At 58.0% G+C, this 26,235-nt stretch overlaps 1 protein-coding gene across 1 annotated transcript; it reads left to right on the top strand.

Moving 5' to 3' along the window:
• The first annotated feature begins 2,726 nt into the window (after nucleotides 1-2,726).
• On the top strand, nucleotides 2,727-22,375 carry LOC140406213 (NADH dehydrogenase [ubiquinone] flavoprotein 1, mitochondrial-like). The gene is made up of 5 exons (XM_072494353.1): nucleotides 2,727-2,881; nucleotides 4,424-4,506; nucleotides 11,163-11,333; nucleotides 12,627-12,810; nucleotides 22,172-22,375. The coding sequence occupies exons 1-5, from the start codon at nucleotides 2,777-2,779 to the stop codon at nucleotides 22,373-22,375; spliced, it is 747 nt and encodes a 248-aa protein (XP_072350454.1). The 5' UTR covers nucleotides 2,727-2,776.
• Nucleotides 22,376-26,235: the final 3,860 nt, after the last annotated feature.

Raw genomic sequence — 26,235 nt, 5'->3', positions numbered from 1 at the left:
CAGGGAGACACACGGGGGGAGAGAGACAGGGAGACACACGGGGGGAGAGAGACAGGGAGACACACAGGGGGGGAGAGAGACAGGGAGACACACAGGGGGAGAGAGACAGGGGGGGAGAGAGACAGGGAGACACACGGGGGGAGAGAGACAGGGAGACACACGGGGGGAGAGAGAGACAGGGAGACACACAGGGGGGGAGAGAGACAGGGAGACACACAGGGGGGGAGAGAGACAGGGAGACACACGGGGGGGGAGAGAGACTGGGAGACACACGGGGGGGGAGAGAGACTGGGAGACACACGGGGGGAGAGAGACAGGGAGACACACAGGGGGGGAGAGAGACAGGGAGACGGGGGGAGAGAGACAGGGAGACACACGGGGGGAGAGAGACAGGGAGACACACGGGGGGGAGAGAGACAGGGAGACACACGGGGGGAGAGAGACAGGGAGACACACGGGGGGAGAGAGACAGGGAGACACACGGGGGGAGAGAGACAGGGAGACGGGGGGAGAGAGACAGGGAGACACACGGGGGGAGAGAGACAGGGAGACGGGGGGAGAGAGACAGGGAGACACACGGGGGGGAGAGAGACAGGGTGACACACGGGGGGAGAGAGACAGGGAAGACACACGGGGGGAGAGAGACAGGGAGACACACGGGGGGAGAGAGACAGGGAGACACACGGGGGGAGAGAGGAGACACGGGGGGAGAGAGACAGGGGACACACAGGGGGGGAGAGAGACAGGGAGACACACAGGGGGGGAGAGAGACAGGGAGACACACGGGGGAGTGAGACAGGGAGACGGGGGGGAGAGAGACAGGGAGACACACGGGGGGAGAGAGACAGGGAGACACACGGGGGGAGAGAGACAGGGAGACACACGGGGGGAGAGAGACAGGGAGACGGGGGGAGAGAGACAGGGAGACACACGGGGGGAGAGAGACAGGAGACACACGGGGGGAGAGAGACAGGGAGACACACACGGGGGGAGAGAGACAGGGAGACACACGGGGGGGAGAGAGACTGGGAGACACACAGGGGGGGAGAGAGACAGGGAGACACACGGGGGGGGGAGAGAGACAGGGGGGGAGAGAGACAGGGAGACACACGGGGGGAGAGAGACAGGGAGACACGGGGGGGAGAGAGACAGGGAGACACACGGGGGGAGAGAGACAGGGGGGGGAGAGAGACAGGAGACACACAGGGGGGGAGAGAGACAGGGAGACACACGGGGGGAGAGAGACAGGGAGACACACGAGGGGGGGAGAGAGACAGGGAGACACACGGGGGGAGAGAGACAGGGAGACACACGGGGGGAGAGAGACAGGGAGACACACGGGGGGAGAGAGACAGGGAGACACACGGGGAGAGAGAGAGAGACACGGGGAGAGGGAGAGACGGGGGGAGAGGGGGAGAGAGAGAGACGGGGGAGAGGGGGAGAGAAACACACGGGGAGAGAGGGAGAGAGACACACGGGGAGAGAGGGAGAGAGAGACACAGAGGGAGAGAGGGAGAGAGAGACACGGGGGGAGAGGGAGAGACGGGGGAGAGGGGGAGAGAGAGAGACAGGGGGAGAGGGGGAGAGGGGGAGAGAGAGAGACAGGGGGAGAGGGGGAGAGAGAGAGACAGGGGGAGAGGGACACACAGGGGGAGAGAGGGAGAGAGACACACAGGGGGAGAGAGGGAGAGAGAGACACACAGGGGGAGAGAGGGAGAGAGAGACACGGGGAGAGAGGGAGAGAGAGACACGGGGGGAGAGAGAGAGAGAGAGAGAGAGAGACACGGGGAGAGGGAGGGAGAGGGGGAGAGGGAGAGACAGGGGGAGAGGGGGAGAGAGAGAGACAGGGGGAGAGAGAGAGAGAGAGAGACACACGGGGGGAGAGAGAGAGAGAGACACAGGGAGAGAGACACAGGGAGAGAGAGAGAGAGAGAGAGAGAGAGAGAGAGAGAGAGAGACAGGGGGAGAGAGAGAGACACGGGGAGAGGGGGAGAGAGAGAGACGGGGGGAGAGAGAGAGACAGGGGGAGAGGGGGAGAGAGAGAGACGGGGAGGGGGGAGAGAGAGAGACAGGGGGAGAGAGACAGAGGGAGAGAGAGAGAGAGAGAGAGACACACAGGGAGAGAGAGAGAGAGAGAGACACACACAGGGGGAGAGAGAGAGAGAGAGAGACACACATGGGGGAGAGAGAGAGAGAGAGAGAGAGAGACACACACACACACACGGGGGGAGAGAGAGAGAGAGACAGGGGAGAGAGAGAGAGAGAGAGAGACAGGGAGAGAGAGAGAGAGAGACGGAGAGAGAGAGAGAGACGGAGAGAGAGAGAGAGACAGAGAGAGAGAGAGACAGAGAGAGAGACAGAGAGAGAGAGAGACACGCGGGGGGAGAAGTCACAAGTAGGCTTACATTAACACTGCGATGAAGTTACTGTGAAAGGCCCCTAGTCGCCACATTCCGGCACCTGTTCGGGTACGCAGAGGGAGAATTCAGAATGTCCAATTCACCCAACAGCACGTCTTTGGACTGTGGGAGGAAACCGGAGCACCCGGAGGAAACCCACGCAGACACGGGGAGGACGCGCAGACTCCGCACAGACAGTGACCCAGCGGGGAATCAAACCTGGGACCCTGGCGCTGTGTAGCAACAGTGTTAACCACTGTGCTGCCCTCAGTCCTGTCCCTCTTTCTCATTGTGTCTGTCCCCCGCCACCCCAGGGACCTCCAGCCCTGTCCCTCTTTTTGACCGCGTCTCTCTCTCTCTCTCCCCCAGGTCTCGCCATGCTGGCCGTTCGACACATCGTGGGCGGCGGGCTCCGAGGGCCTCGCCCCGCCCCAGGAGCTGCCGTCTCCCTGGCCCGGTCCACGTCCTCGACGCCCAAGCAGGTAAGCCGGGTCCCGAGGGGAAATCCGAGCAGGGGTGGCCCATTCGGCCAGTCGGACCCTGCCCCCCGTCGTTCAGTACGACCGCCGTCGTTTGTGGGCCTCCAGCTCCGTTTCCCTGTCCACGTTCCGTGTCCCTTAATTCCCCCAAGACACCGACAGTCTCGCCTGTCCCAGGTTGAAATGTGGTCAAGACTGGAGCGTCCCCAAAGCTCGGGGGCGGGGGGGGAGAGAATGTTCTAGATTCAGAACCCTCTTGACTGAAGAGATTTCTGCTCCTCTCAGTCCTAAATGACCCCCCCCCCTTTATTCTGAGAGCCCGTGGTCTCGATTCCCCGGCCAGCGGGAGCAATCACAGCCTCCCTTGGCCACCGACAGAGCGTTTGTGCGGCTATCCGCCCTTTAGAGGCATCACCTCTGCTCAAGCCTTTCCCGTCTTTTCTCCTCCCGGAGAGGGGCAGAAGAGGAGGCTTGCCTGTGCTTGGGGAGGGGGTCGGGTAAAGGAGGGGGTGGATGTTGCGGTTAACGGCACAGACTGGGTGTGGGACCCGGGGCCTTTTGCTGCTCTGTGAGTTTAGAAGAACATAAGAACTAGGAGCAGGAGTAGGCCATCTGCCCCCTCGAGCCTGCTCCACCATTCAATGAGATCATGGCTGATCTTTTGTGGACTCAGCTCCACTTTCCGGCCCGAACACCATAACCCTTAATCCCTCTATTCTTCAAAAAACTATCTATCTTTATCTTAAAAACATTTAATGAAGGAGCCTCTACTGCTTCACTGGGCAAGGAATTCCATAGATTCACAACCCTTTGGGTGAAGAAGTTCCTCCTACACTCCGTCCTAAATCTACTTCCCCTTATTTTGAGGCTATGCCCCCTAGTTCTGCTTTCACCCGCCAGTGGAAACAACCTGCCCGCATCTATCCTATCTATTCCCTTCATAATTTTATATGTTTCTATAAGATCCCCCCCCTCATCCTTCTAAATTCCAACGAGTACAGTCCCAGTCTACTCAACCTCTCCTCGTAATCCAACCCCTTCAGCTCTGGGATTAACCTAGTGAATCTCCTCTGCACACCCTCCAGCGCCAGTACATCCTTTCTCAAGTAAGGAGACCAAAACTGAACACAATACTCCAGGTGTGGCCTCACTAACACCTTATACAATTGCAGCATAACCTCCCTAGTCTTAAACTCCATCCCTCTAGCAATGAAGGACAAAATTCTATTTGCCTTAATCACCTGCTGCACCTGTAAACCAACTTTTTGCGACTCATGCACTAGCACACCCAGATCCCTCTGCACAGCAGCATGTTTTAATATTTTATCATTTACTTCATCCCTTTTGCTGTTATTCCGACCAGAGTTTATAGGCCTCAGCACCATACCGGACTCCCTCAGCTCTCTGCATTGGAGGGTTTAGGAGGCGGGGGTAGTGAGAGAGGTCAGGTAGTGATTGTGTCTCCCCACCCCCGCCTTGCTGTCCCGCTCGGCGGGGAAGGTGCTGCTGGGATCTCACTGACGTTGGTGCCACCTTGTCTCACAGGACACACCCACCAAGACGAAGTACGGACCCCTCAAGGATGAAGACCGGATCTTTACCAACCTGTACGGCCGCCATGACTGGAGGTGAGCGGCTCTCCTGGCCAAGGGCCCGAAGGGGGGTGCTTTCACTGCCGAAACGGACGATCCCTAACTACGAGACTGGATAAATGGGGACCATTTCTCACCTGGGGTGGGGTAAAAGAGGGACACTCCCTAACTGAGGGGTGGTGTAAATGGGGACGCTCCCTTACTGAGGGGCGGTGTAAATGGGGACGCTCCCTTACTGAGGGGCGGTGTAAATGGGGATCTCCCTTACTGAGGGATGGTGTAAATGATGGGGATCTCCCTTCCTGAGGGATGGTGTAAATGGAGACGCTCCCTTACTGAGGGGCGGTGTAAATGGGGACGCTCCCTTACTGAGGGGCGGTGTAAATGGGGACGCTCCCTTACTGAGGGGCGGTGTAAATGGGGACGCTCCCTTCCTGAGGGATGGTGTAAATGGAGACGCTCCCTTACTGAGGGACGGTGTAAATTGGGATGCTCCCTTACTGAGGGATGGTGTAAATGGGGACGATCCCTTACTGAGGGACGGTGTTAATGATGGGGACCTACCTGACTGAGGGATGGTGTAAATGGAGACGCTCCCTTACTGAGGGACGGTGTAAATGGGGATGCTCCCTTACTGTGGGATGGTGTAAATGGGGACGCTCCCTTACTGAGGGACGGTGTAAATGGGGATGCTCCCTTACTGAGGGACGGTGTAAATGAGGACGCTCCATTACTGAGCGACGGGACAATTGGGGCACTCCATAACCGAGGGAGGTGTCCGTGGGGACATTCCCTTACCGAGGCACTGTGTCTGTGGACGCTCCCTTACCGAGGCACTGTGTCTGTGGACGCTCCCTTACCGAGGGACAGTGTTTGGGGACGCTCCCTTACCGAGGGACTGTGTCTGTGGACGCTCCCTTACCAAGGGACTGTGTATGGGGACGCTCCCTTACCGAGGGACTGTGTCTGTGGACGCTCCCTTACCGAGGGACTGTGTCTGGGTACGCTCCCTTACCGAGGGACTGTGTATGGGGACGCTCCCTTACCGAGGGACTGTGTCTGGGGACGCTCCCTTACCGAGGGACTGTGTATGGGGACGCTCCCTTACCGAGGGACTGTGTCTGGGGACGCTCCCTTACCGAGGGACTGTGTATGGGGACGCTCCCTTCCCGAGGGACTGTGTCTGTGGACGCTCCCTTCCCGAGGGACTGTGTCTGGGTACGCTCCCTTACCGAGGGACTGTGTATGGGGACGCTCCCTTACCGTGGGACAGTATGGGGACGCTCCCTTACCGAGGGAGAGTGTATGGGGACGCTCCCTTATCGAGGGACAGTGTATGGGGACGCTCCCTTACCGAGGGACTGTGTCTGGGGACGCTCCCTTACCGAGGGACTGTGTCTGGGGACGCTCCCTTACCGAGGGACTGTGTCTGGGGACGCTCCCTTACCGAGGGACTGTGTCTGGGGACGCTCCCTTACCGAGGGACTGTGTCTGGGGACGCTCCCTTACCGAGGGACTGTGTCTGGGGACGCTCCCTTACCGAGGGACTGTGTCTGGGGACGCTCCCTTACCGAGGGACTGTGTCTGGGGACGCTCCCTTCCCGAGGGACTGTGTCTGGGGACGCTCCCTTCCCGAGGGACTGTGTCTGGGGACGCTCCCTTACCTGGGGACGCTCCCTTACCGAGGGACTGTGTCTGGGGACGCTCCCTTCCCGAGGGACTGTGTATGGGGACGCTCCCTTACCGAGGGACTGTGTATGGGGACGCTCCCTTACCGAGGGACTGTGTCTGAGGAAGCTCCCTTACCGAGGGACTGTGTATGGGAACGCTCCCTTACTGAGGGACTGTGTATGGGGACGCTCCCTTACCGAGGGACTGTGTCTGGGGACGCTCCCTTCCCGAGGGACTGTGTCTGGGGACGCTCCCTTACCGAGGGACTGTGTCTGGGGACGCTCCCTTACCGAGGGACTGTGTCTGGGGACGCTCCCTTACCGAGGGACTGTGTCTGCGGACGCTCCCTTACCGAGGGACTGTGTCTGCGGACGCTCCCTTACCGAGGGACTGTGTCTGCGGACGCTCCCTTACCGAGGGACTGTGTATGGGGACGCTCCCTTACCGAGGGACTGTGTCTGGGGACGCTCCCTTACCGAGGGACTCTGTCTGGGGACGCTCCCTTCCCGAGCGACTGTGTATGGGGACGCTCCCTTACCGAGGGACTGTGTCTGGGGACGCTCCCTTCCCGAGGGTCTGTGTATGGGGACGCTCCCTTACCGAGGGACTGTGTCTGGGGACGCTCCCTTCCCGAGGGACTGTGTATGGGGACGCTCCCTTACCGAGGGACTGTGTCTGGGGACGCTCCCTTCCCGAGGGACTGTGTCTGGGGACGCTCCCTTCCCGAGGGACTGTGTCTGGGGACGCTCCCTTACCTGGGGACGCTCCCTTACCTGGGGACGCTCCCTTACCGAGGGACTGTGTCTGGGGACGCTCCCTTACCGAGGGACTGTGTATGGGGACGCTCCCTTACCGAGGGACTGTGTATGGGGACGCTCCCTTACCGAGGGACTGTGTCTGGGGATGCTCCCTTCCCGAGGGACTGTGTCTGGGGACGCTCCCTTACCGAGGGACTGTGTCTGGGGACGCTCCCTTACCGAGGGACTGTGTCTGGGGACGCTCCCTTACCGAGGGACTGTGTCTGGGGACGCTCCCTTCCCGAGGGACTGTGTCTGGGGACGCTCCCTTCCCGAGGGACTGTGTCTGGGGACGCTCCCTTACCGAGGGACTGTGTCTGGGGACGCTCCCTTCCCGAGGGACTGTGTCTGGGGACGCTCCCTTCCCGAGGGACTGTGTCTGGGGACGCTCCCTTCCCGAGGGACTGTGTCTGGGGACGCTCCCTTCCCGAGGGACTGTGTATGGGGACGCTCCCTTACCGAGGGACTTTGTCTGGGGACACTCTCTTACCGAGGGACAGTGTATGGGGACACTCCCTTAGCGAGGGACTCTGTCTGGGGACGCTCCCTTACCGTGGGACAGTATGGGGACGCTCCCTTACCGAGGGAGAGTGTATGGGGACGCTCCCTTACCGAGGGACAGTGTATGGGGACGCTCCCTTACCGAGGGACTGTGTCTGGGGACGCTCCCTTACCGAGGGACTGTGTCTGGGGACGCTCCCTTACCGAGGGACTGTGTCTGGGGACGCTCCCTTACCGAGGGACTGTGTCTGGGGACGCTCCCTTACCGAGGGACTGTGTCTGGGGACGCTCCCTTACCGAGGGACTGTGTCTGGGGACGCTCCCTTACCGAGGGACTGTGTCTGGGGACGCTCCCTTACCGAGGGACTGTGTATGGGGACGCTCCCTTCCCGAGGGACTGTGTCTGGGGACGCTCCCTTCCCGAGGGACTGTGTCTGGGGACGCTCCCTTACCTGGGGACGCTCCCTTACCGAGGGACTGTGTCTGGGGACGCTCCCTTTCCGAGGGACTGTGTATGGGGACGCTCCCTTACCGAGGGACTGTGTATGGGGACGCTCCCTTACCGAGGGACTGTGTCTGAGGAAGCTCCCTTACCGAGGGACTGTGTATGGGAACGCTCCCTTACCGAGGGACTGTGTATGGGGACGCTCCCTTACCGAGGGACTGTGTCTGGGGACGCTCCCTTCCCGAGGGACTGTGTCTGGGGACGCTCCCTTACCGAGGGACTGTGTCTGGGGACGCTCCCTTACCGAGGGACTGTGTCTGGGGACGCTCCCTTACCGAGGGACTGTGTCTGGGGACGCTCCCTTACCGAGGGACTGTGTCTGCGGACGCTCCCTTACCGAGGGACTGTGTCTGGGGACGCTCCCTTACCGAGGGACTGTGTATGGGGACGCTCCCTTACCGAGGGACTGTGTCTGGGGACGCTCCCTTACCGAGGGACTCTGTCTGGGGACGCTCCCTTCCCGAGGGACTGTGTATGGGGACGCTCCCTTACCGAGGGACTGTGTCTGGGGACGCTCCCTTACCGAGGGACTGTGTCTGGGGACGCTCCCTTCCCGAGGGACTGTGTATGGGGACGCTCCCTTACCGAGGGACTGTGTCTGGGGACGCTCCCTTCCCGAGGGACTGTGTATGGGGACGCTCCCTTACCGAGGGACTGTGTCTGGGGACGCTCCCTTCCCGAGGGACTGTGTCTGGGGACGCTCCCTTCCCGAGGGACTGTGTCTGGGGACGCTCCCTTACCTGGGGACGCTCCCTTACCTGGGGACGCTCCCTTACCTGGGGACGCTCCCTTACCGAGGGACTGTGTCTGGGGACGCTCCCTTACCGAGGGACTGTGTATGGGGACGCTCCCTTACCGAGGGACTGTGTATGGGGACGCTCCCTTACCGAGGGACTGTGTATGGGGACGCTCCCTTACCGAGGGAGAGTGTATGGGGACGCTCCCTTATCGAGGGACAGTGTATGGGGACGCTCCCTTACCGAGGGACTGTGTCTGGGGACGCTCCCTTCCCGAGGGACTGTGTCTGGGGACGCTCCCTTACCGAGGGACTGTGTCTGGGGACGCTCCCTTACCGAGGGACTGTGTCTGGGGACGCTCCCTTACCGAGGGACTGTGTCTGGGGACGCTCCCTTCCCGAGGGACTGTGTCTGGGGACGCTCCCTTCCCGAGGGACTGTGTCTGGGGACGCTCCCTTCCCGAGGGACTGTGTATGGGGACGCTCCCTTACCGAGGGACTGTGTCTGGGGACACTCTCTTACCGAGGGACAGTGTATGGGGACGCTCCCTTAGCGAGGGACTCTGTCTGGGGACGCTCCCTTACCGTGGGACAGTATGGGGACGCTCCCTTACCGAGGGAGAGTGTATGGGGACGCTCCCTTATCGAGGGACAGTGTATGGGGACGCTCCCTTACCGAGGGACTGTGTCTGGGGACGCTCCCTTACCGAGGGACTGTGTCTGGGGACCCTCCCTTACCGAGGGACTGTGTCTGGGGATGCTCCCTTACCGAGGGACTGTGTCTGGGGACGCTCCCTTACCGAGGGACTGTGTCTGGGGACGCTCCCTTACCGAGGGACTGTGTCTGGGGACGCTCCCTTACCGAGGGACTGTGTCTGGGGACGCTCCCTTACCGAGGGACTGTGTCTGGGGACGCTCCCTTCCCGAGGGACTGTGTCTGGGGACGCTCCCTTCCCGAGGGACTGTGTCTGGGGACGCTCCCTTACCTGGGGACGCTCCCTTACCGAGGGACTGTGTCTGGGGACGCTCCCTTACCGAGGGACTGTGTATGGGGACGCTCCCTTACCGAGGGACTGTGTATGGGGACGCTCCCTTACCGAGGGACTGTGTCTGGGGACGCTCCCTTACCGAGGGACTGTGCATGGGGACGCTCCCTTACCGAGGGACTGTGCTTGGGGACGCTCCCTTACCGAGGGACTGTGCATGGGGACGCTCCCTTACCGAGGGACTGTGTATGGGGACGCTCCCTTACCGAGGGACTGTGTCTGGGGACGCTCCCTTACCGAGGGACTCTGTCTGGGGACGCTCCCTTACCGAGGCACTGTGTCTGGGGACGCTCCCTTCCCGAGGGACTGTGTATGGGGACGCTCCCTTACCGAGGGACTGTGTCTGGGGACGCTCCCTTACCGAGGGACTGTGTCTGGGGACGCTCCCTTACCGAGGGACTGTGTCTGGGGACGCTCCCTTCCCGAGGGACTGTGTATGGGGACGCTCCCTTACCGAGGCACTGTGTCTGGGGACGCTCCCTTACCGAGGGACTGTGTATGGGGACGCTCCCTTACCGAGGCACTGTGTCTGGGGATGCTCCCTTCCCGAGGGACTGTGTATGGGGACGCTCCCTTACCGAGGGACTGTGTCTGGGGATGCTCCCTTCCCGAGGGACTGTGTATGGGGACGCTCCCTTACCGAGGGACTGTGTATGGGGATGCTCCCTTCCCGAGGGACTGTGTATGGGGACGCTCCCTTACCGAGGGACTGTGTCTGGGGATGCTCCCTTCCCGAGGGACTGTGTATGGGGACGCTCCCTTACCGAGGGACTGTGTATGGGGACGCTCCCTTCCCGAGGGACTGTGTATGGGGACGCTCCATTACCGAGGGACTGTGTATGGGGACGCTCCCTTACCGAGGGACTGTGTATGGGGACGCTCCCTTACCGAGGGACTGTGTCTGGGGATGCTCCCTTACCGAGGGACAGTGTATGGGGACGCTCCCTTCCCGAGGGACTGTGTATGGGGACGCTCCCTTACCGAGGGACTGTTTGGGGACGCTCCCTTACCGAGGGACTGTCTGGGGACGCTCCCTTACCGAGGGACTGTCTGGGGACGCTCCCTTACCGAGGGACTGTGTCTGGGGAAGCTCCCTTACCGAGGGACTGTGTCTGGGGACGCTCCCTTCCCGAGGGACTGTGTCTGGGGACGCTCCCTTACCGAGGGACTGTGTATGGGGACGCTCCCTTACCGAGGGACTGTGTATGGGGACGCTCCCTTACCGAGGGACTGTGTATGGGGACGCTCCCTTGCCGAGGGACTGTGTAAGGGGACGCTCCCTTACCGAGGGACTGTGCATGGGGACGCTCCCTTACCGAGGGACTGTGTCTGGGGATGCTCCCTTACTCCGCCTCCTCCTTGCCATTCCAGGTGAGTTTACCACTGACTCTGAGCTGATGACTGGCTGAATAACTTGCTGTCCTGTCTCTCCCCAGGCTGAAGGGAGCTCTGAAACGAGGTGACTGGTACAAAACCAAAGAGATTCTCCTGAAAGGGGTGGACTGGATTCTCGGAGAGGTGAAGACATCCGGCCTGCGGGGGAGGGGAGGAGCTGGATTTCCCTCGGGAATGAAATGGGGCTTCATGAACAAACCCCCAGATGGAAGGTGAGGAAACATGTCGGAGCATCCCATTGGGATTGTAGAGGGAGCTTTACTCTGTATCTAACCCCGTGCTGTACCTGTCCTGGGAGTGTTTGATGGGGACAGTGTAGAGGGAGCTTTACTCTGTATCTAACCCCGTGCTGTTCCTGTCCTGGGAGTGTTTGATGGGGACAGTGTAGAGGGAGCTTTACTCTGTATCTAACCCCGTGCTGTTCCTGTCCTGGGAGAGTTTGATGGGGACAGTGCAGAGGGAGCTTTACTCTGTATCTAACCCCGTGCTGTTCCTGTCCTGGGAGAGTTTGATGGGGACAGTGCAGAGGGAGCTTTACTCTGTATCTAACCCCGTGCTGTACCTGTCCTGGGAGTGTTTGATGGGGACAGTGTAGAGGGAGCTTTACTCTGTATCTAACCCCGTGCTGTTCCTGTCCTGGGAGTGTTTGATGGGGACAGTGTAGAGGGAGCTTTACTCTGTATCTAACCCCGTGCTGTTCCTGTCCTGGGAGTGTTTGATGGGGACAGTGTAGAGGGAGCTTTACTCTGTATCTAACCCCGTGCTGTTCCTGTCCTGGGAGTGTTTGATGGGGACAGTGTAGAGGGAGCTTTACTCTGTATCTAACCCCGTGCTGTACCTGTCCTGGGAGTGTTTGATGGGGACAGTGTAGAAGGAGCTTTACTCTGTATCTAACCCGGTGCTGTACCTGTCCTGGGAGTGTTTGATGGGGACAGTGCAGAGGGAGCTTTACTCTGTATCTAACCCCGTGCTGTACCTGTCTCTGGGTATGGTCTGGGTGGGGTCACTGTTGCGGGAGGTTCACTAGTTCTTGTAAGTTATCGCGTTCTTCACTCCCGGACAGAGTGCAGTTCATGAACTGCTTTTTTGAAGCAGTACAAGGGAGCAAAGCCTCCAGCAGGTGGCCTGCCTTCTCCGAACACAGGAAATGGCCCAGCCGAGGTCCCTGTCTGGAGATTGGAACTGGGTCTATCTGGTGCCGGAATGTGATTTTCCCTGGACATGGGACTGGAAGTTTGCGGAGTCCAGGTGGGGCGAAGACGGCAGATTTCCTTCCCAAAGGCCCACATGGGTCTTCACAACAATTGCTAGTTTCACAATCGCCATCACTCCGATTCGATCCTCGGTTTGTTTACGAATGATTAATTCGATTGGAATGTGGTTTTCTCCTGAATCTGATGGATTTGATCCAGACAGCGTTACGCTGGGGCCGCTGGATTACTGCCTGGTCACCGTACCACACGGTCATTGTCTCCTCCTTGCCCTTTGTTGCTTGTCTGCTTTAGACCCAAGTTCCTGGTTGTGAATGCTGATGAGGGGGAGCCTGGAACATGCAAGGACCGAGAGATAATGAGGCACGATCCCCACAAGTTGATTGAAGGCTGCCTGGTGGCGGGCCGCTCGATGGGAGCTCAAGCTGCTTATATCTACATCCGGGGAGAGTTCTATAACGAAGCTTCCAACGTTCAGGTCAGTCCCTGAGACCAGGATCCTGCCCCACAACCCTCCCTATCTCTGTAACCTCCTCCAACCCCTACACCCCTCCCTATCTCTGTAACCTCCTCCAGTCCCTACAACCCTCCCTATCTCTGTAACCTCCTCCAACCCCTACACCCCTCCCTATCTCTGTAACCTCCTCCAACCCCTACACCCCTCCCTATCTCTGTAACCTCCTCCAACCCCTACAACCCTCCCTATCTCTGTAACCTCCTCCAACCACACCCCTCCCTATCTCTGTAACCCCCTCCAACCACACCCCTCCCTATCTCTGTAACCCCCTCCAACCACACAACCCTCCCTATCTCTGTAACCTCCTCCAACCACACAACCCTCCCTATCTCTGTAACCTCCTCCAACCACACCCCTCCCTATCTCTGTAACCTCCTCCAACCACACCCCTCCCTGTCTCTGTAACCCCGTCAAACCACACAATCCTCCCTATCTCTGTAACCCCCTCCAACCACACCCCTCCCTATCTCTGTAACCTCCTCCTGCCCCACAACCCTCCCTATCTCTGTAACCTCCTCCTGCCCCACAACCCTCCCTATCTCTGTAACCTCCTCCAGCCCCACAACCCTCCCTATCTCTGTAACCTCCTCCTGCCCCACAACCCTCTCTATCTCTGTAACCCCCTCCAACCACACAACCCTCTCTATCTCTGTAACCCCCTCCAACCCCCTACAACCCTCTCGATCTCTGTAACCCCCTCCAACCACATAACCCTCCCTATCTCTGTAACCTCCTCCAACCACACAACCCTCCCTATCTCTGTAACCCCCTCCAACCACACAACCCTCTCTATCTCTGTAACCCCCTCCAACCCCCTACAACCCCCTCGATCTCTGTAACCCCCTCCAACCACATAACCCTCCCTATCTCTGTAACCCCCCTCCAACCACATAACCCTCCCTATCTCTGTAACCTCCTCCAACCACACAACCCTCCCTATCTCTGTAACCCCCTCCAACCACACAACCCTCTCTATCTCTGTAACCCCCTCCAACCCCCTACAACCCTCTCGATCTCTGTAACCCCCTCCAACCACATAACCCTCCCTATCTCTGTAACCTCCTCCAACCACACAACCCCCCCTATCTCTGTAACCCCCTATAACCACACAACCCTCCCTATCTCTGTAACCCCTCCAACCACACAACCCTCTCTATCTCTGTAACCCACTGTAACCACACAACCCTCCCTATCTCTGTAACCCCTCCAACCACACGACCCTCCCTATCTCTGTAACCCCTCCAACCACACAACCCTCTCTATCTCTGTAACCCCTCCAACCACACAACCCTCTCTATCTCTGTAACCCCCTCCAACCACATAACCCTCCCTATCTCTGTAACCTCCTCCAACCACACAACCCCCCCTATCTCTGTAACCCCCTATAACCACACAACCCTCCCTATCTCTGTAACCCCTCCAACCACACAACCCTCTCTATCTCTGTAACCCACTGTAACCACACAACCCTCCCTATCTCTGTAACCTCCTCCAACCACACAACCCTCCCTATCTCTGTAACCCCCTATAACCACACAACCCTCCCTATCTCTGTAACCTCCTCCAACCACACAACCCTCTCTATCTCTGTAACCCCCTCCAACCCTACAACCCTCCCTATCTCTGTAACCCCCTATAACCACACAACCCTCCCTATCTCGGTAACCTCCTCCAACCACACAACCCTCCCTATCTCTGTAACCCCCTCCAACCACACAACCCTCCCTATCTCTGTAACCCCCTCCAACCCTACAACCCTCCCTATCTCTGTAACCCTCTCCAACCACACAACCCTCCCTATCTCTGTAACCCCCTCCAACCCTACAACCCTCCCTATCTCTGTAACCCTCTCCAACCACACAACCCTCCCTATCTCTGTAACCCCCTCCAACCACACAACCCTCTCTATCTCTGTAACCGCCTCCAACCACACAACCCTCCCTATCTCTGTAACCCCCTCCAACCACACAACCCTCTCTATCTCTGTAACCCCCTCCAACCACACAACCCTCTCTATCTCTGTAACCCCCTCCAACCACACAACCCTCCCTATCGCTGTAACCTCCTCCAGCCCCTACACCCCTCCCTATCTCTGTAACCTCCTCCAACCACACAACCCTCTCTATCTCTGTAACCCCCTCCAACCCTACAACCCTCCCTATCTCTGTAACCCCCTATAACCACACAACCCTCTCTATCTCTGTAACCCCCTCCAACCACACAACCCTCCCTATCTCTGTAACCCCCTCCAACCCTACAACCCTCCCTATCTCTGTAACCCTCTCCAACCACACAACCCTCCCTATCTCTGTAACCCCCTCCAACCCTACAACCCTCCCTATCTCTGTAACCCTCTCCAACCACACAACCCTCCCTATCTCTGTAACCCCCTCCAACCACACAACCCTCTCTATCTCTGTAACCTCCTCCAACCACACAACCCTCTCTATCTCTGTAACCCCCTCCAACCACACAACCCTCCCTATCTCTGTAACCCCCTCCAACCCTACAACCCTCCCTATCTCTGTAACCCCCTATAACCACACAACCCTCTCTATCTCTGTAACCCCCTCCAACCACACAACCCTCCCTATCTCTGTAACCCCCTCCAACCCTACAACCCTCCCTATCTCTGTAACCCTCTCCAACCACACAACCCTCCCTATCTCTGTAACCCCCTCCAACCCTACAACCCTCCCTATCTCTGTAACCCTCTCCAACCACACAACCCTCCCTATCTCTGTAACCCCCTCCAACCACACAACCCTCTCTATCTCTGTAACCTCCTCCAACCACACAACCCTCTCTATCTCTGTAACCCCCTCCAACCACACAACCCTCCCTATCTCTGTAACCCCCTCCAACCACACAACCCTCTCTATCTCTGTAACCTCCTCCAACCACACAACCCTCTCTATCTCTGTAACCCCCTCCAACCACACAACCCTCTCTATCTCTGTAACCCCCTCCAACCACACAACCCTCCCTATCTCTGTAACCCCCTCCAACCACACAACCCTCTCTATCTCTGTAACCCCCCTCCAACCACACAACCCTCTCTATCTCTGTAACCCCCTATAACCACACAACCCTCCCTATCTCTGTAACCCCCTCCAACCACACAACCCTCTCTATCTCTGTAACCCCCTCCAACCACACAACCCTCCCTATCTCTGTAACCCCCTCCAACCACACAACCCTCTCTATCTCTGTAACCCCCTCCAACCACACAACCCTCTCTATCTCTGTAACCCCCCTCCAACCACACAACCCTCCCTATCTCTGTAACCCCCCACCAACCACACAACCCTCCCTATCTCTGTAACCTCCTCCAACCACACAACCCTCTCTATCCCTGTAACCCCCTCCAACCACACAACCCTCCCTATCTCTGTAACCCCCTCCAACCACACAACCCTCCCTATCTCTGTAACCCCCTCCAACCACACAACCCTCTCTATCCCTGTAACCCCCTATAACCACACAACCCTCCCTATCTCTGTAACCCCCTCCAACCACACAACCCTCCCTATCTCTGTAACCCCCTATAACCACACACCCTCCCTATCTCTGTAACCCTCTCCAACCACACGACCCTCCCTATCTCTGTAACCCCCTCCAACCACACAACCCTCCCTATCTCTGTAACCCCCTCCAACCACACAACCCTCCCTATCTCTGTAACCCCCTCCAACCACACAACCCTCCCTATCTCTGTAACCCCCTCCAACCACACAACCCTCCCTATCTCTGTAACCTCCTCCAACCACACAACCCTCTCTATCTCTGTAAACCCCTATAACCACACAACCCTCCCTATCTCTGTAACCCCCTCCAACCACACAACCCTCCCTATCTCTGTAACCCCCTATAACCACACAACCCTCCCTATCTCTGTAACCCCCTCCAACCCTACAACCCTCCCTATCTCTGTAACCCCCTCCAGCCCCTACAACCCTCTCTATCTCTGTAACCCCCTCCAACCACACGACCCTCTCTATCTCTGTAACCCCCTATAACCACACAACCCTCCCTATCTCTGTAACCCCCTCCAACCACACAACCCTCTCTATCTCTGTAACCCCCTCCAACCACACAACCCTCCCTATCTCTGTAACCCCCTATAACCACACAATCCTCCCTATCTCAGTAACCCCCTCCAACCACACAACCCTCCCTATCTCTGTAACCCCCTATAACCACACAACCCTCTCTATCTCTGTAACCACCTCCAACCACACGACCCTCCCTATCTCTGTAACCCCCTATAACCACACAACCCTCCCTATCTCTGTAACCCCCTATAACCACACAATCCTCCCTATCTCTGTAACCCCCTCCAACCACACAACCCTCTCTATCTCTGTAACCCTCTCCAACCACACGACCCTCTCTATCTCTGTAACCCCCTATAACCACACAACCCTCTCTATCCCTGTAACCCCCTATAACCACACAACCCTCCCTATCTCTGTAACCCCCTATAACCACACAACCCTCCCTATCTCTGTAACCCCCTCCAACCACACGACCCTCCCTATCTCTGTAACCCCCCTCCAACCACACAACCCTCCCTATCTCTGTAACCCCTCCAACCACACAACCCTCCCTATCTCTGTAACCTCCTCCAACCACACAACCCTCCCTATCTCTGTAACCCCCTCCAACCACACGACCCTCCCTATCTCTGTAACCCCCTCCAACCACACAACCCTCCCTATCTCTGTAACCCCCTCCAACCACACAACCCTCCCTATCTCTATAACCTCCTCCAGCCCCTCCAACGCTCCCTATCTCTGTAACCTCCTCCAGCCCCTACAACACTCCCTATCTCTGTAACCTCCTCCAGCCCCTTCAACCCTCCCTATCTCTGTAACCTCCTCCAGCCCCTACAACCCTCACTATCTCTGTAACCTCCTCCAGCCCCTACAACCCTCACTATCTCTGTAACCTCCTCCAGTCCCTACAACCCTCCCTATCTCTATAACCTCCTCCAGTCCATACACCCCTCCCTATCTCTATAACCTCCTCCAGCCCCTACAACCCTCCCTATCTCTGTAACCTCCTCCAGCCCCAACAAACCTTCCTATCTCTGTAACCTCCTCCAGCCCCTACAAACCTCCCTATCTCTGTAACCTCCTCCAGTCCCTGCACCCCTCCCTATCTCTGTAACCTCCTCCAGTCCCTACACACCTCCCTATCTCTGTAACCTCCTCCAGTCCCTACACCCCTCCCTATCTCTGTAACCTCCTCCAGCCCCTACACCCCTCCCTATCTCTGTAACCTCCTCCAACCACACAACCCTCCCTATCTCTGTAACCCCCTATAACCACACAACCCTCCCTATCTCTGTAACCCTCTCCAACCACACGAACCTCCCTATCTCTGTAACCCCCTCCAACCACACAACCCTCCCTATCTCTGTAACCCCCTCCAACCACACAACCCTCCCTATCTCTGTAACCCCCTCCAACCACACAACCCTCCCTATCTCTGTAACCCCCTCCAACCACACAACCCTCCCTATCTCTGTAACCTCCTCCAACCACACAACCCTCTCTATCTCTGTAACCCCCTCCAACCACACAACCCTCCCTATCTCTGTAACCCCCTCCAACCACACAACCCTCCCTATCTCTGTAACCCCCTATAACCACACAACCCTCCCTATCTCTGTAACCCTCTCCAACCACACGACCCTCCCTATCTCTGTAACCCCCTCCAACCACACAACCCTCCCTATCTCTGTAACCCCCTCCAACCACACAACCCTCCCTATCTCTGTAACCCCCTCCAACCACACAACCCTCCCTATCTCTGTAACCCCCTCCAACCACACAACCCTCCCTATCTCTGTAACCTCCTCCAACCACACAACCCTCTCTATCTCTGTAACCCCCTATAACCACACAACCCTCCCTATCTCTGTAACCCCCTCCAACCACACAACCCTCCCTATCTCTGTAACCCCCTATAACCACACAACCCTCCCTATCTCTGTAACCCCCTCCAACCCTACAACCCTCCCTATCTCTGTAACCCCCTCCAGCCCCTACAACCCTCTCTATCTCTGTAACCCCCTCCAACCACACGACCCTCTCTATCTCTGTAACCCCCTATAACCACACAACCCTCCCTATCTCTGTAACCCCCTCCAACCACACAACCCTCTCTATCTCTGTAACCCCCTCCAACCACACAACCCTCCCTATCTCTGTAACCCCCTATAACCACACAATCCTCCCTATCTCAGTAACCCCCTCCAACCACACAACCCTCCCTATCTCTGTAACCCCCTATAACCACACAACCCTCTCTATCTCTGTAACCACCTCCAACCACACGACCCTCCCTATCTCTGTAACCCCCTATAACCACACAACCCTCCCTATCTCTGTAACCCCCTATAACCACACAATCCTCCCTATCTCTGTAACCCCCTCCAACCACACAACCCTCTCTATCTCTGTAACCCTCTCCAACCACACGACCCTCTCTATCTCTGTAACCCCCTATAACCACACAACCCTCCCTATCTCTGTAACCCCCTCCAACCACACGACCCTCCCTATCTCTGTAACCCCCCTCCAACCACACAACCCTCCCTATCTCTGTAACCCCTCCAACCACACAACCCTCCCTATCTCTGTAACCTCCTCCAACCACACAACCCTCCCTATCTCTGTAACCCCCTCCAACCACACGACCCTCCCTATCTCTGTAACCCCCTCCAACCACACAACCCTCCCTATCTCTGTAACCCCCTCCAACCACACAACCCTCCCTATCTCTGTAACCCCCTATAACCACGCAACCCTCCCTATCTCTATAACCTCCTCCAGCCCCTACAACGCTCCCTATCTCTGTAACCTCCTCCAGCCCCTACAACACTCCCTATCTCTGTAACCTCCTCCAGCCCCTTCAACCCTCCCTATCTCTGTAACCTCCTCCAGCCCCTACAACCCTCACTATCTCTGTAACCTCCTCCAGCCCCTACAACCCTCACTATCTCTGTAACCTCCTCCAGTCCCTACAACCCTCCCTATCTCTATAACCTCCTCCAGTCCATACACCCCTCCCTATCTCTATAACCTCCTCCAGCCCCTACAACCCTCCCTATCTCTGTAACCTCCTCCAGCCCCAACAAACCTCCCTATCTCTGTAACCTCCTCCAGTCCCTACACCCCTCCCTATCTCTGTAACCTCCTCCAGCCCCTACACCCCTCCCTATCTCTGTAACCTCCTCCAGCCCCTACACCCCTTCCTATCTCTGTAACCTCCTCCAGTCCCCTACACCCCTCCCTATCTCTGTCACCTCCTCCAGTCCCCTACACCCCTCCCTATCTCTGTAACCTCCTCCAGTCCCCTACACCCCTCCCTATCTCTGTAACCTCCTCCAGCCCATACACCCCTCCCTATCTCTGTAACCTCCTCCAGTCCCTACACCCCTCCCTATCTCTGTAACCTCCTCCAGTCCCCTACACCCCTCCCTATCTCTGTAACCTTCTCCAGTCCCCTACACCCCTCCCTATCTCTGTAACCTCCTCCAGTCCCTACACCCCTCCCTATCTCTGGAAGCCTCTACAACCTCCCATGATTCCTCCAATTCCCGTACCAGCGTGTTGGAATCTTTAATTGAAGGATCTTAACCTGTCGAACTACGCGAAGTTTGGGGGAAGCTTAGTTGATGAATCAAAGTCCTGGGTCAATACGACAAGTTGTAAGATTTGAAATATTTCTGGACTACGCCAAGTTGTTCGATTCCTTGTATTATTCGACTGTGTAAAGTTGAAAGATTTATATTATTTCTACTCTTCGGTTACCAGTAGCGAATACTGGGACTCAGCATAAATTTGCAGTTAAAACTTCTCCGGTACCAAAAGGAATTCTTTTATTTTGTCTTCTATTGGTTACAATTTGAAAGTCATTTAAAAGGCAATTCGTAGACAATTCGAAGCTTTCAGAGAATTACAGACATTATCTTTTTTGCTTAGGCAGACAGCTCGAAAGTAACTTTTTAATAGGTCAAAGTCTGGCAATGAATCATGAAGAGAGAGAGAGAGAGAGAGGTAATCTTCAGCTAAACTCAAACTCAAGTACAAAACAGACTGACAGAATCAAAAAATCAAAGACAGTACCCCCAAAAGACAACTCAACACTAACTAACAGAAAGACAACACAACACAACATCACAACACCACACAATACACTGCAGAAAGACTCTGAGAATTAAAGGCAGCAATTAAGGACAGACAATACTAAAATGGCGGGCGGAAGCTTTTCAGTTATACCCTTCCATATCTGTCTTAAGTCATCTAATCACCCCCCAATATAATCCGAATTGGTTTGGGTTAGACTCAAACACATTTGATTTGACGGCAAGCCGTCCATCTTCAATGTGCAACATCAGCTTTTAATTCTTTCATGTCTGCATGTTATGGAATGTGATATTCTGCTAATCTTTACCAGCAATAAACTGGTTTTAAGCTAGCTTGGTTAATGTAACAATGGAGACTTCATATCGAGAAAGATTGAGTAAAATAGATATATGATTCAATGCTTTACAAACTGCACTGGACTCCTGCCACCTCGTTGCCATGGAACTCCGTCCTTGTCCTTGACAATTAGCACAAGCAGTGTCAAATTGTCTTGCAACTGTGCTGCTATAATTTATGATGGAATTTTATGCTGATCCATGTATCTATTGAAGACCTGAATTTATGGGTGCTGAAATTTTCATTTTTAATGAGTATTTAAAACTAGGGCTTAATATTTATGCTTAAACAGCTATCTTTTACCTATACTAGTTGTATTCGAAATACCAGCCTCCCCGAACAGGCGCCGGAATGTGGCGACTAGGGGCTTTTCACAGTAACTTCATTTGAAGCCTACTTGTGACAATAAGTGATTATTATTAATATCTGCGATTTCCATCACTCCTCCTTGATTGGCTGCACCTTGAGCTGCTTGGTCTCCCTACTTAGGGATTTCCTCCCTAAACCCTCTGCCTCTTTCTACCTCCCTCCTCTCCCCTCCCCCAAGACACTCCTACATACATCCCCCCCCGCTGGCCAACCTTCAGTCACCTGTCCTTTGATCATATACTGAATGATTAAAGATGCGGTTTCAATGTGACTGGTTGATTTCACTGCAGGCTAAGAGCTTTTCAATCGAGCTTATTTTGAAATTATAAAATTATAGCGGGTGCTTGGAATTGACTGAGCAGAATTAACGAAGTCTGTTGGCTGGGATTTGACCCTTGCTCCCCAAAGGGTTGTAGGTCACAGTTTCTGATACCTCTATTTCTGTCTGTTGCTGGCAGGTCGCGATCAGAGAGGCATACGAGGCGGGCCTGATTGGGAAGAATGCCTGTGGGTCGGGATATGACTTCGACGTGTATGTTTTCCGTGGAGCTGGCGCCTACATCTGTGGGGAGGAGACGGCCCTGATCGAGTCGCTGGAGGGGAAGCCGGGAAAACCTCGTTTGAAGCCCCCTTTCCCCGCTGACGTGGGTGAGCTATTCTGATTCTCCTGGGAAAGTTGTAAAGGCCACAAATGTGAGGTCATGCATTTTGGAAGGTCTAATGCAGGTCGGGAATATACAGTGAATGGTAGAACCCTCAAGAGTATTGAAAGTCAGAGAGATCTAGGAGTACAGGTCCACAGGTCATTGAAAGGGGCAACACAGGTGGAGAAGGTAGTCAAGAAGGCAAACGGCATGCTTGCCTTCATTGGCCGGGGCATTGAGTATAAGAATTGGCAAGTCATGTTGCAGCTGTATAGAACCTTAGTTAGGCCACACTTGGAGTATAGTGTTCAATTCTGGTCGCCACACTACCAGAAGGATGTGGAGGCTTTAGAGAGGGTACAGACGAGATTTACCAGAATGTTGCCTGGTATGGGGGGCATTAGCTATGAGGAGCGGTTGTATAACCTCGGTTTGTTCTCACTGGAACGAAGGAGGTTGAGGGGAGACTTGATAGAGGTATACAAAATTATGAGGGGCATAGACAGAGTGGATAGTCAGAGGCTTTTCCCCAGGGTAGAGGGGTCAATTACTAGGGGGCATAGGTTTAAGGTGAGAGGGGCAAGGTTTAGAGGAGATGTACGAGGCAAGTTTTTTTACACAGAGGGTGTTGGGGCCTGGAACTCGCTACCGGAGGAGGTGGTGTGGAAGCAGGGACGATAGTGACATTTAAGGGGCATCTTGACAAATACATGAATAGGATGGGAATAGAGGGATACGGACCCAGCAAGTGTAGAAGATTGTAGTTTAGTCGGGCAGCATGGTCGGCACGGGCTTGGAGGGCCAAAGGGCCTGTTCCTGTGCTGTACATTTCTTTGTTCTTTGTCAAGGGGCGGCGAGGGTGGGGCGTGGAGAGGGGACAGGGACCGGGCAGTGAAAGAGGGAGGGGAGAGGAAGGGAGGGAAGAGATCAGCAGTGGGAGTGAGGGAGGGAGAAGGAGGACGGTTCGAGGAAGAGGGAGCGAGGCGATGGACGGAGAACCGGGGGGGGGGGGGGGGACTGGGAAGGTGGGAGGAGGAGAGAAGGTGGGAGGGAGAGGGGGATTGGAGAGACTGAAGAACGTAGAGAGGGGAGGAGGGTGGGGAGAGTGATGAACTGAGAAGAATTGGTGTGGGGGGGAGAAGGTGGGTGTGGGGGGGGGGAGAGAAGGTGGGTGTGGGAGGGGAGAGAAGGTGGGTGTGGGGGGGGGAGAGAAGGTGGGTGTGGGGGGGGGGCGGAGAAGGTGGGCGTGGGGGGGGCGGAAAAGGTGGGTGTGGGGGGGTAAAAGGTGGGTGTGGGGGGGGAGAAGGTGGGTGTGGGGGGGGGAGAGAAGGTGGGTGTGGGGGGGGAGAAGGTGGGTGTGGGGGGGAGAAGGTGGGTGTGGGGGGGGGGGGGAGAAGTTGGTGTGGTGGGGGGAGAAGGTGGGTGTGGGGGGGAGAGAAAAGGTGGGCGTGGGAGGGAGAAGGTGGGCGTGGGGGGGAGAGAAGGTGGGCGTGGGGGGGGGAGAAGGTGGGTGTGGAGGGGGGGAGAAGGTGTGAGTGGGGGGGGAGAAGGTGGGTGTGGGGGGGGAGAAGGTGGGTGTGGGGGGGGAGAGAAGGTGGGTGTGGGGGGGGCGGAGAAGGTGGGCGTGGGGGGCGGAAAAGGTGGGTGTGGGGGGGTAGAGAAAAGGTGGGCGTGGGGGGGAGAAGGTGGGTGTGGGGGGGGGAGAAGGTGGGTGTGGGGGGGGAGAAGGTGGGTGTGGGGGGGGAGAAGGTGGGTGTGGGGGGGGAGAAGGTGGGTGTGGTGGGGGGAGAAGGTGGGTGTGGGGGGGGAGAGAAAAGGTGGGCGTGGGAGGGAGAAGGTGGGCGTGGGGGGGGGGAGAAGGTGGGTGTGGAGGGGGGGAGAAGGTGCGAGTGGGGGGGGGAGAAGGTGGGTGTGGGGGGGAGAGAAGGTGGGTGTGGGGGGGGGAGAGAAGGTGGGTGTGGGGGGGGGGAGAAGGTGGGCGTGGGGGGGGAGAAGGTGGGCGTGGGGGGGGAGAAGGTGGGCGTGGGGGGGAGAAGGTGGGCGTGGGGGGAGAGGGGGCGTGGGGGGGAGAAGGTGGGCGTGGGGGGGGAGAAGGTGGGCGTGGGGGGGAGAAGGTGGGCGTGGGGGGGAGAAGGTGGGCGTGGGGTGGGAGAGGAGGTGAGCGTGGGGTGGGAGAGGAGGTGGGCGTGGGGTGGGAGAGGAGGTGGGTGTGGGGGGGGGCGAAGGTGGGCGTGGGGGGGGGAGAAGGTGGGCGTGGGGGGGAGAAGGTGGGCGTGGGGGGGAAGGTGGGCGTGGGGGGGAGAAGGTGGGCGTGGGGGGGAGAAGGTGGGCGTGGGGGGGAGAAGGTGGGCGTGGGGGGGAGAAGGTGGGTGTGGAGGGGAGAAGGTGGGCGTGGGGGGGAGAAGGTGGGTGTGGAGGGGAGAAGGTGGGTGTGGGGGGGGAGGGTAGTTGTGGGTGGGGAGAAGGTGGGTGTGGGGGGGAGAAGGTGGGTGTGGGGGGGGGGGAGAAGGTGGGTGTGGGGGTGTGGGGGGGGAAGGTGGGTGTGGGAGGGGGGGAGAAGGTGGGTGTGGGGGGCGGAGAAGGTGGGTGTGGGGGGGGGGGGAGAAGGTGGGTGTGGGGGGGGAAGAAGGTGGGTGTGGGGGGCGCAGAAGGTGGGTGTGGGGGGGGAGAAGGTGGGTGTGGGGGGCGGAGAAGGTGGGTGTGGGGGGGTGGAGAAGTTGGTGTGGTGGGGGGGAGAAGGTGGGTGTGGGGGGGAGAGAAAAGGTGGGCGTGGGAGGGAGAAGGTGGGCGTGGGGGGGGGGAGAAGGTGGGTGTGGAGGGGGGGAGAAGGTGCGAGTGGGGGGGGAGAAGGTGGGTGTGGGGGGGGGAGAGAAGGTGGGTGTGGGGGGGGAGAAGGTGGGCGTGGGGGGGGAGAAGGTGGGCATGGGGGGGAGAAGGTGGGCGTGGGGGGGAGAAGGTGGGCGTGGGGGGGAGAAGGTGGGCGTGGGGGGGAGAAGGTGGGCGTGGGGTGGGAGAGGAGGTGGGCGTGTGGTGGGAGAGGAGGTGGGCGTGGGGTGGGAGAGGAGGTGGGTGTGGGGGGGGGGAGGTGGGTGTGTGGGGGGGAGAAGGTGGGCGTGGGGGGGAGAAGGTGGGCGTGGGGGGGGAGAAGGTGGGCGTGGGGGGGGAGAAGGTGGGCGTGGGGGGGGAGAAGGTGGGCGTGGGGGGGGAGAAGGTGGGCGTGGGGGGAGAAGGTGGGTGTGGAGGGGAGAAGGTGGGCGTGGAGGGGAGAAGGTGGGTGTGGGGGGGGAGGGTAGTTGTGGGTGGGGGAGAAGGTGGGTGTGGGGGGAGAAGGTGGGTGTGGGGGGGGGAGAAGGTGGGTGTGGGAGTGTGGGGGGGGGAAGGTGGGTGTGGGAGGGGGGGAGAAGGTGGGTGTGGGGGGCGGAGAAGGTGGGTGTGGGGGGGGAGAAGGTGGGTGTGGGGGGGGAGAAGGTGGGTGTGGGGGGGGGGAGAAGGTGGGTGTGGGGGGCGCAGAAGGTCGGTGTGGGGGGGGAGAAGGTGGGTGTGGGGGGGGGAGAAGGTGGGTGTGGGGGGCGGAGAAGGTGGGTGTGGGGGGGGGGGCGAAGGTGGTGTGGGGGGCGGAGAAGGTGGGTGTGGGGGGGGGCGAAGGTGGGTGTGGGGGGCGGAGAAGGTGGGTGTGGGGGGGGAGAAGCTGGGTGTGGGGGGGGGAGAGAAGGTGGGTGTGGGGGGCGCAGAAGTTGGGTGTGTGTGGGGGGCGGAGAAGGTGGGTGTGGGGGGCGGAGAAGGTGGGTGTGGGGGGGGAGGAGGTGGGTGTGGATGGGGGGGGGGAGGAGGTGGGTGGAGGGGGAGGGTGGGTGTGGGGGGGGGGGGGGGGGGGAGTG

This window comes from Scyliorhinus torazame, unplaced genomic scaffold (genome assembly GCF_047496885.1).
Source record: "Scyliorhinus torazame isolate Kashiwa2021f unplaced genomic scaffold, sScyTor2.1 scaffold_368, whole genome shotgun sequence".
Lineage (NCBI taxonomy): Eukaryota > Metazoa > Chordata > Chondrichthyes > Carcharhiniformes > Scyliorhinidae > Scyliorhinus > Scyliorhinus torazame.
The sequence above is the reverse complement of the archived record's forward strand: the minus strand, read 5'-3'. Positions and strand labels throughout refer to the sequence as shown.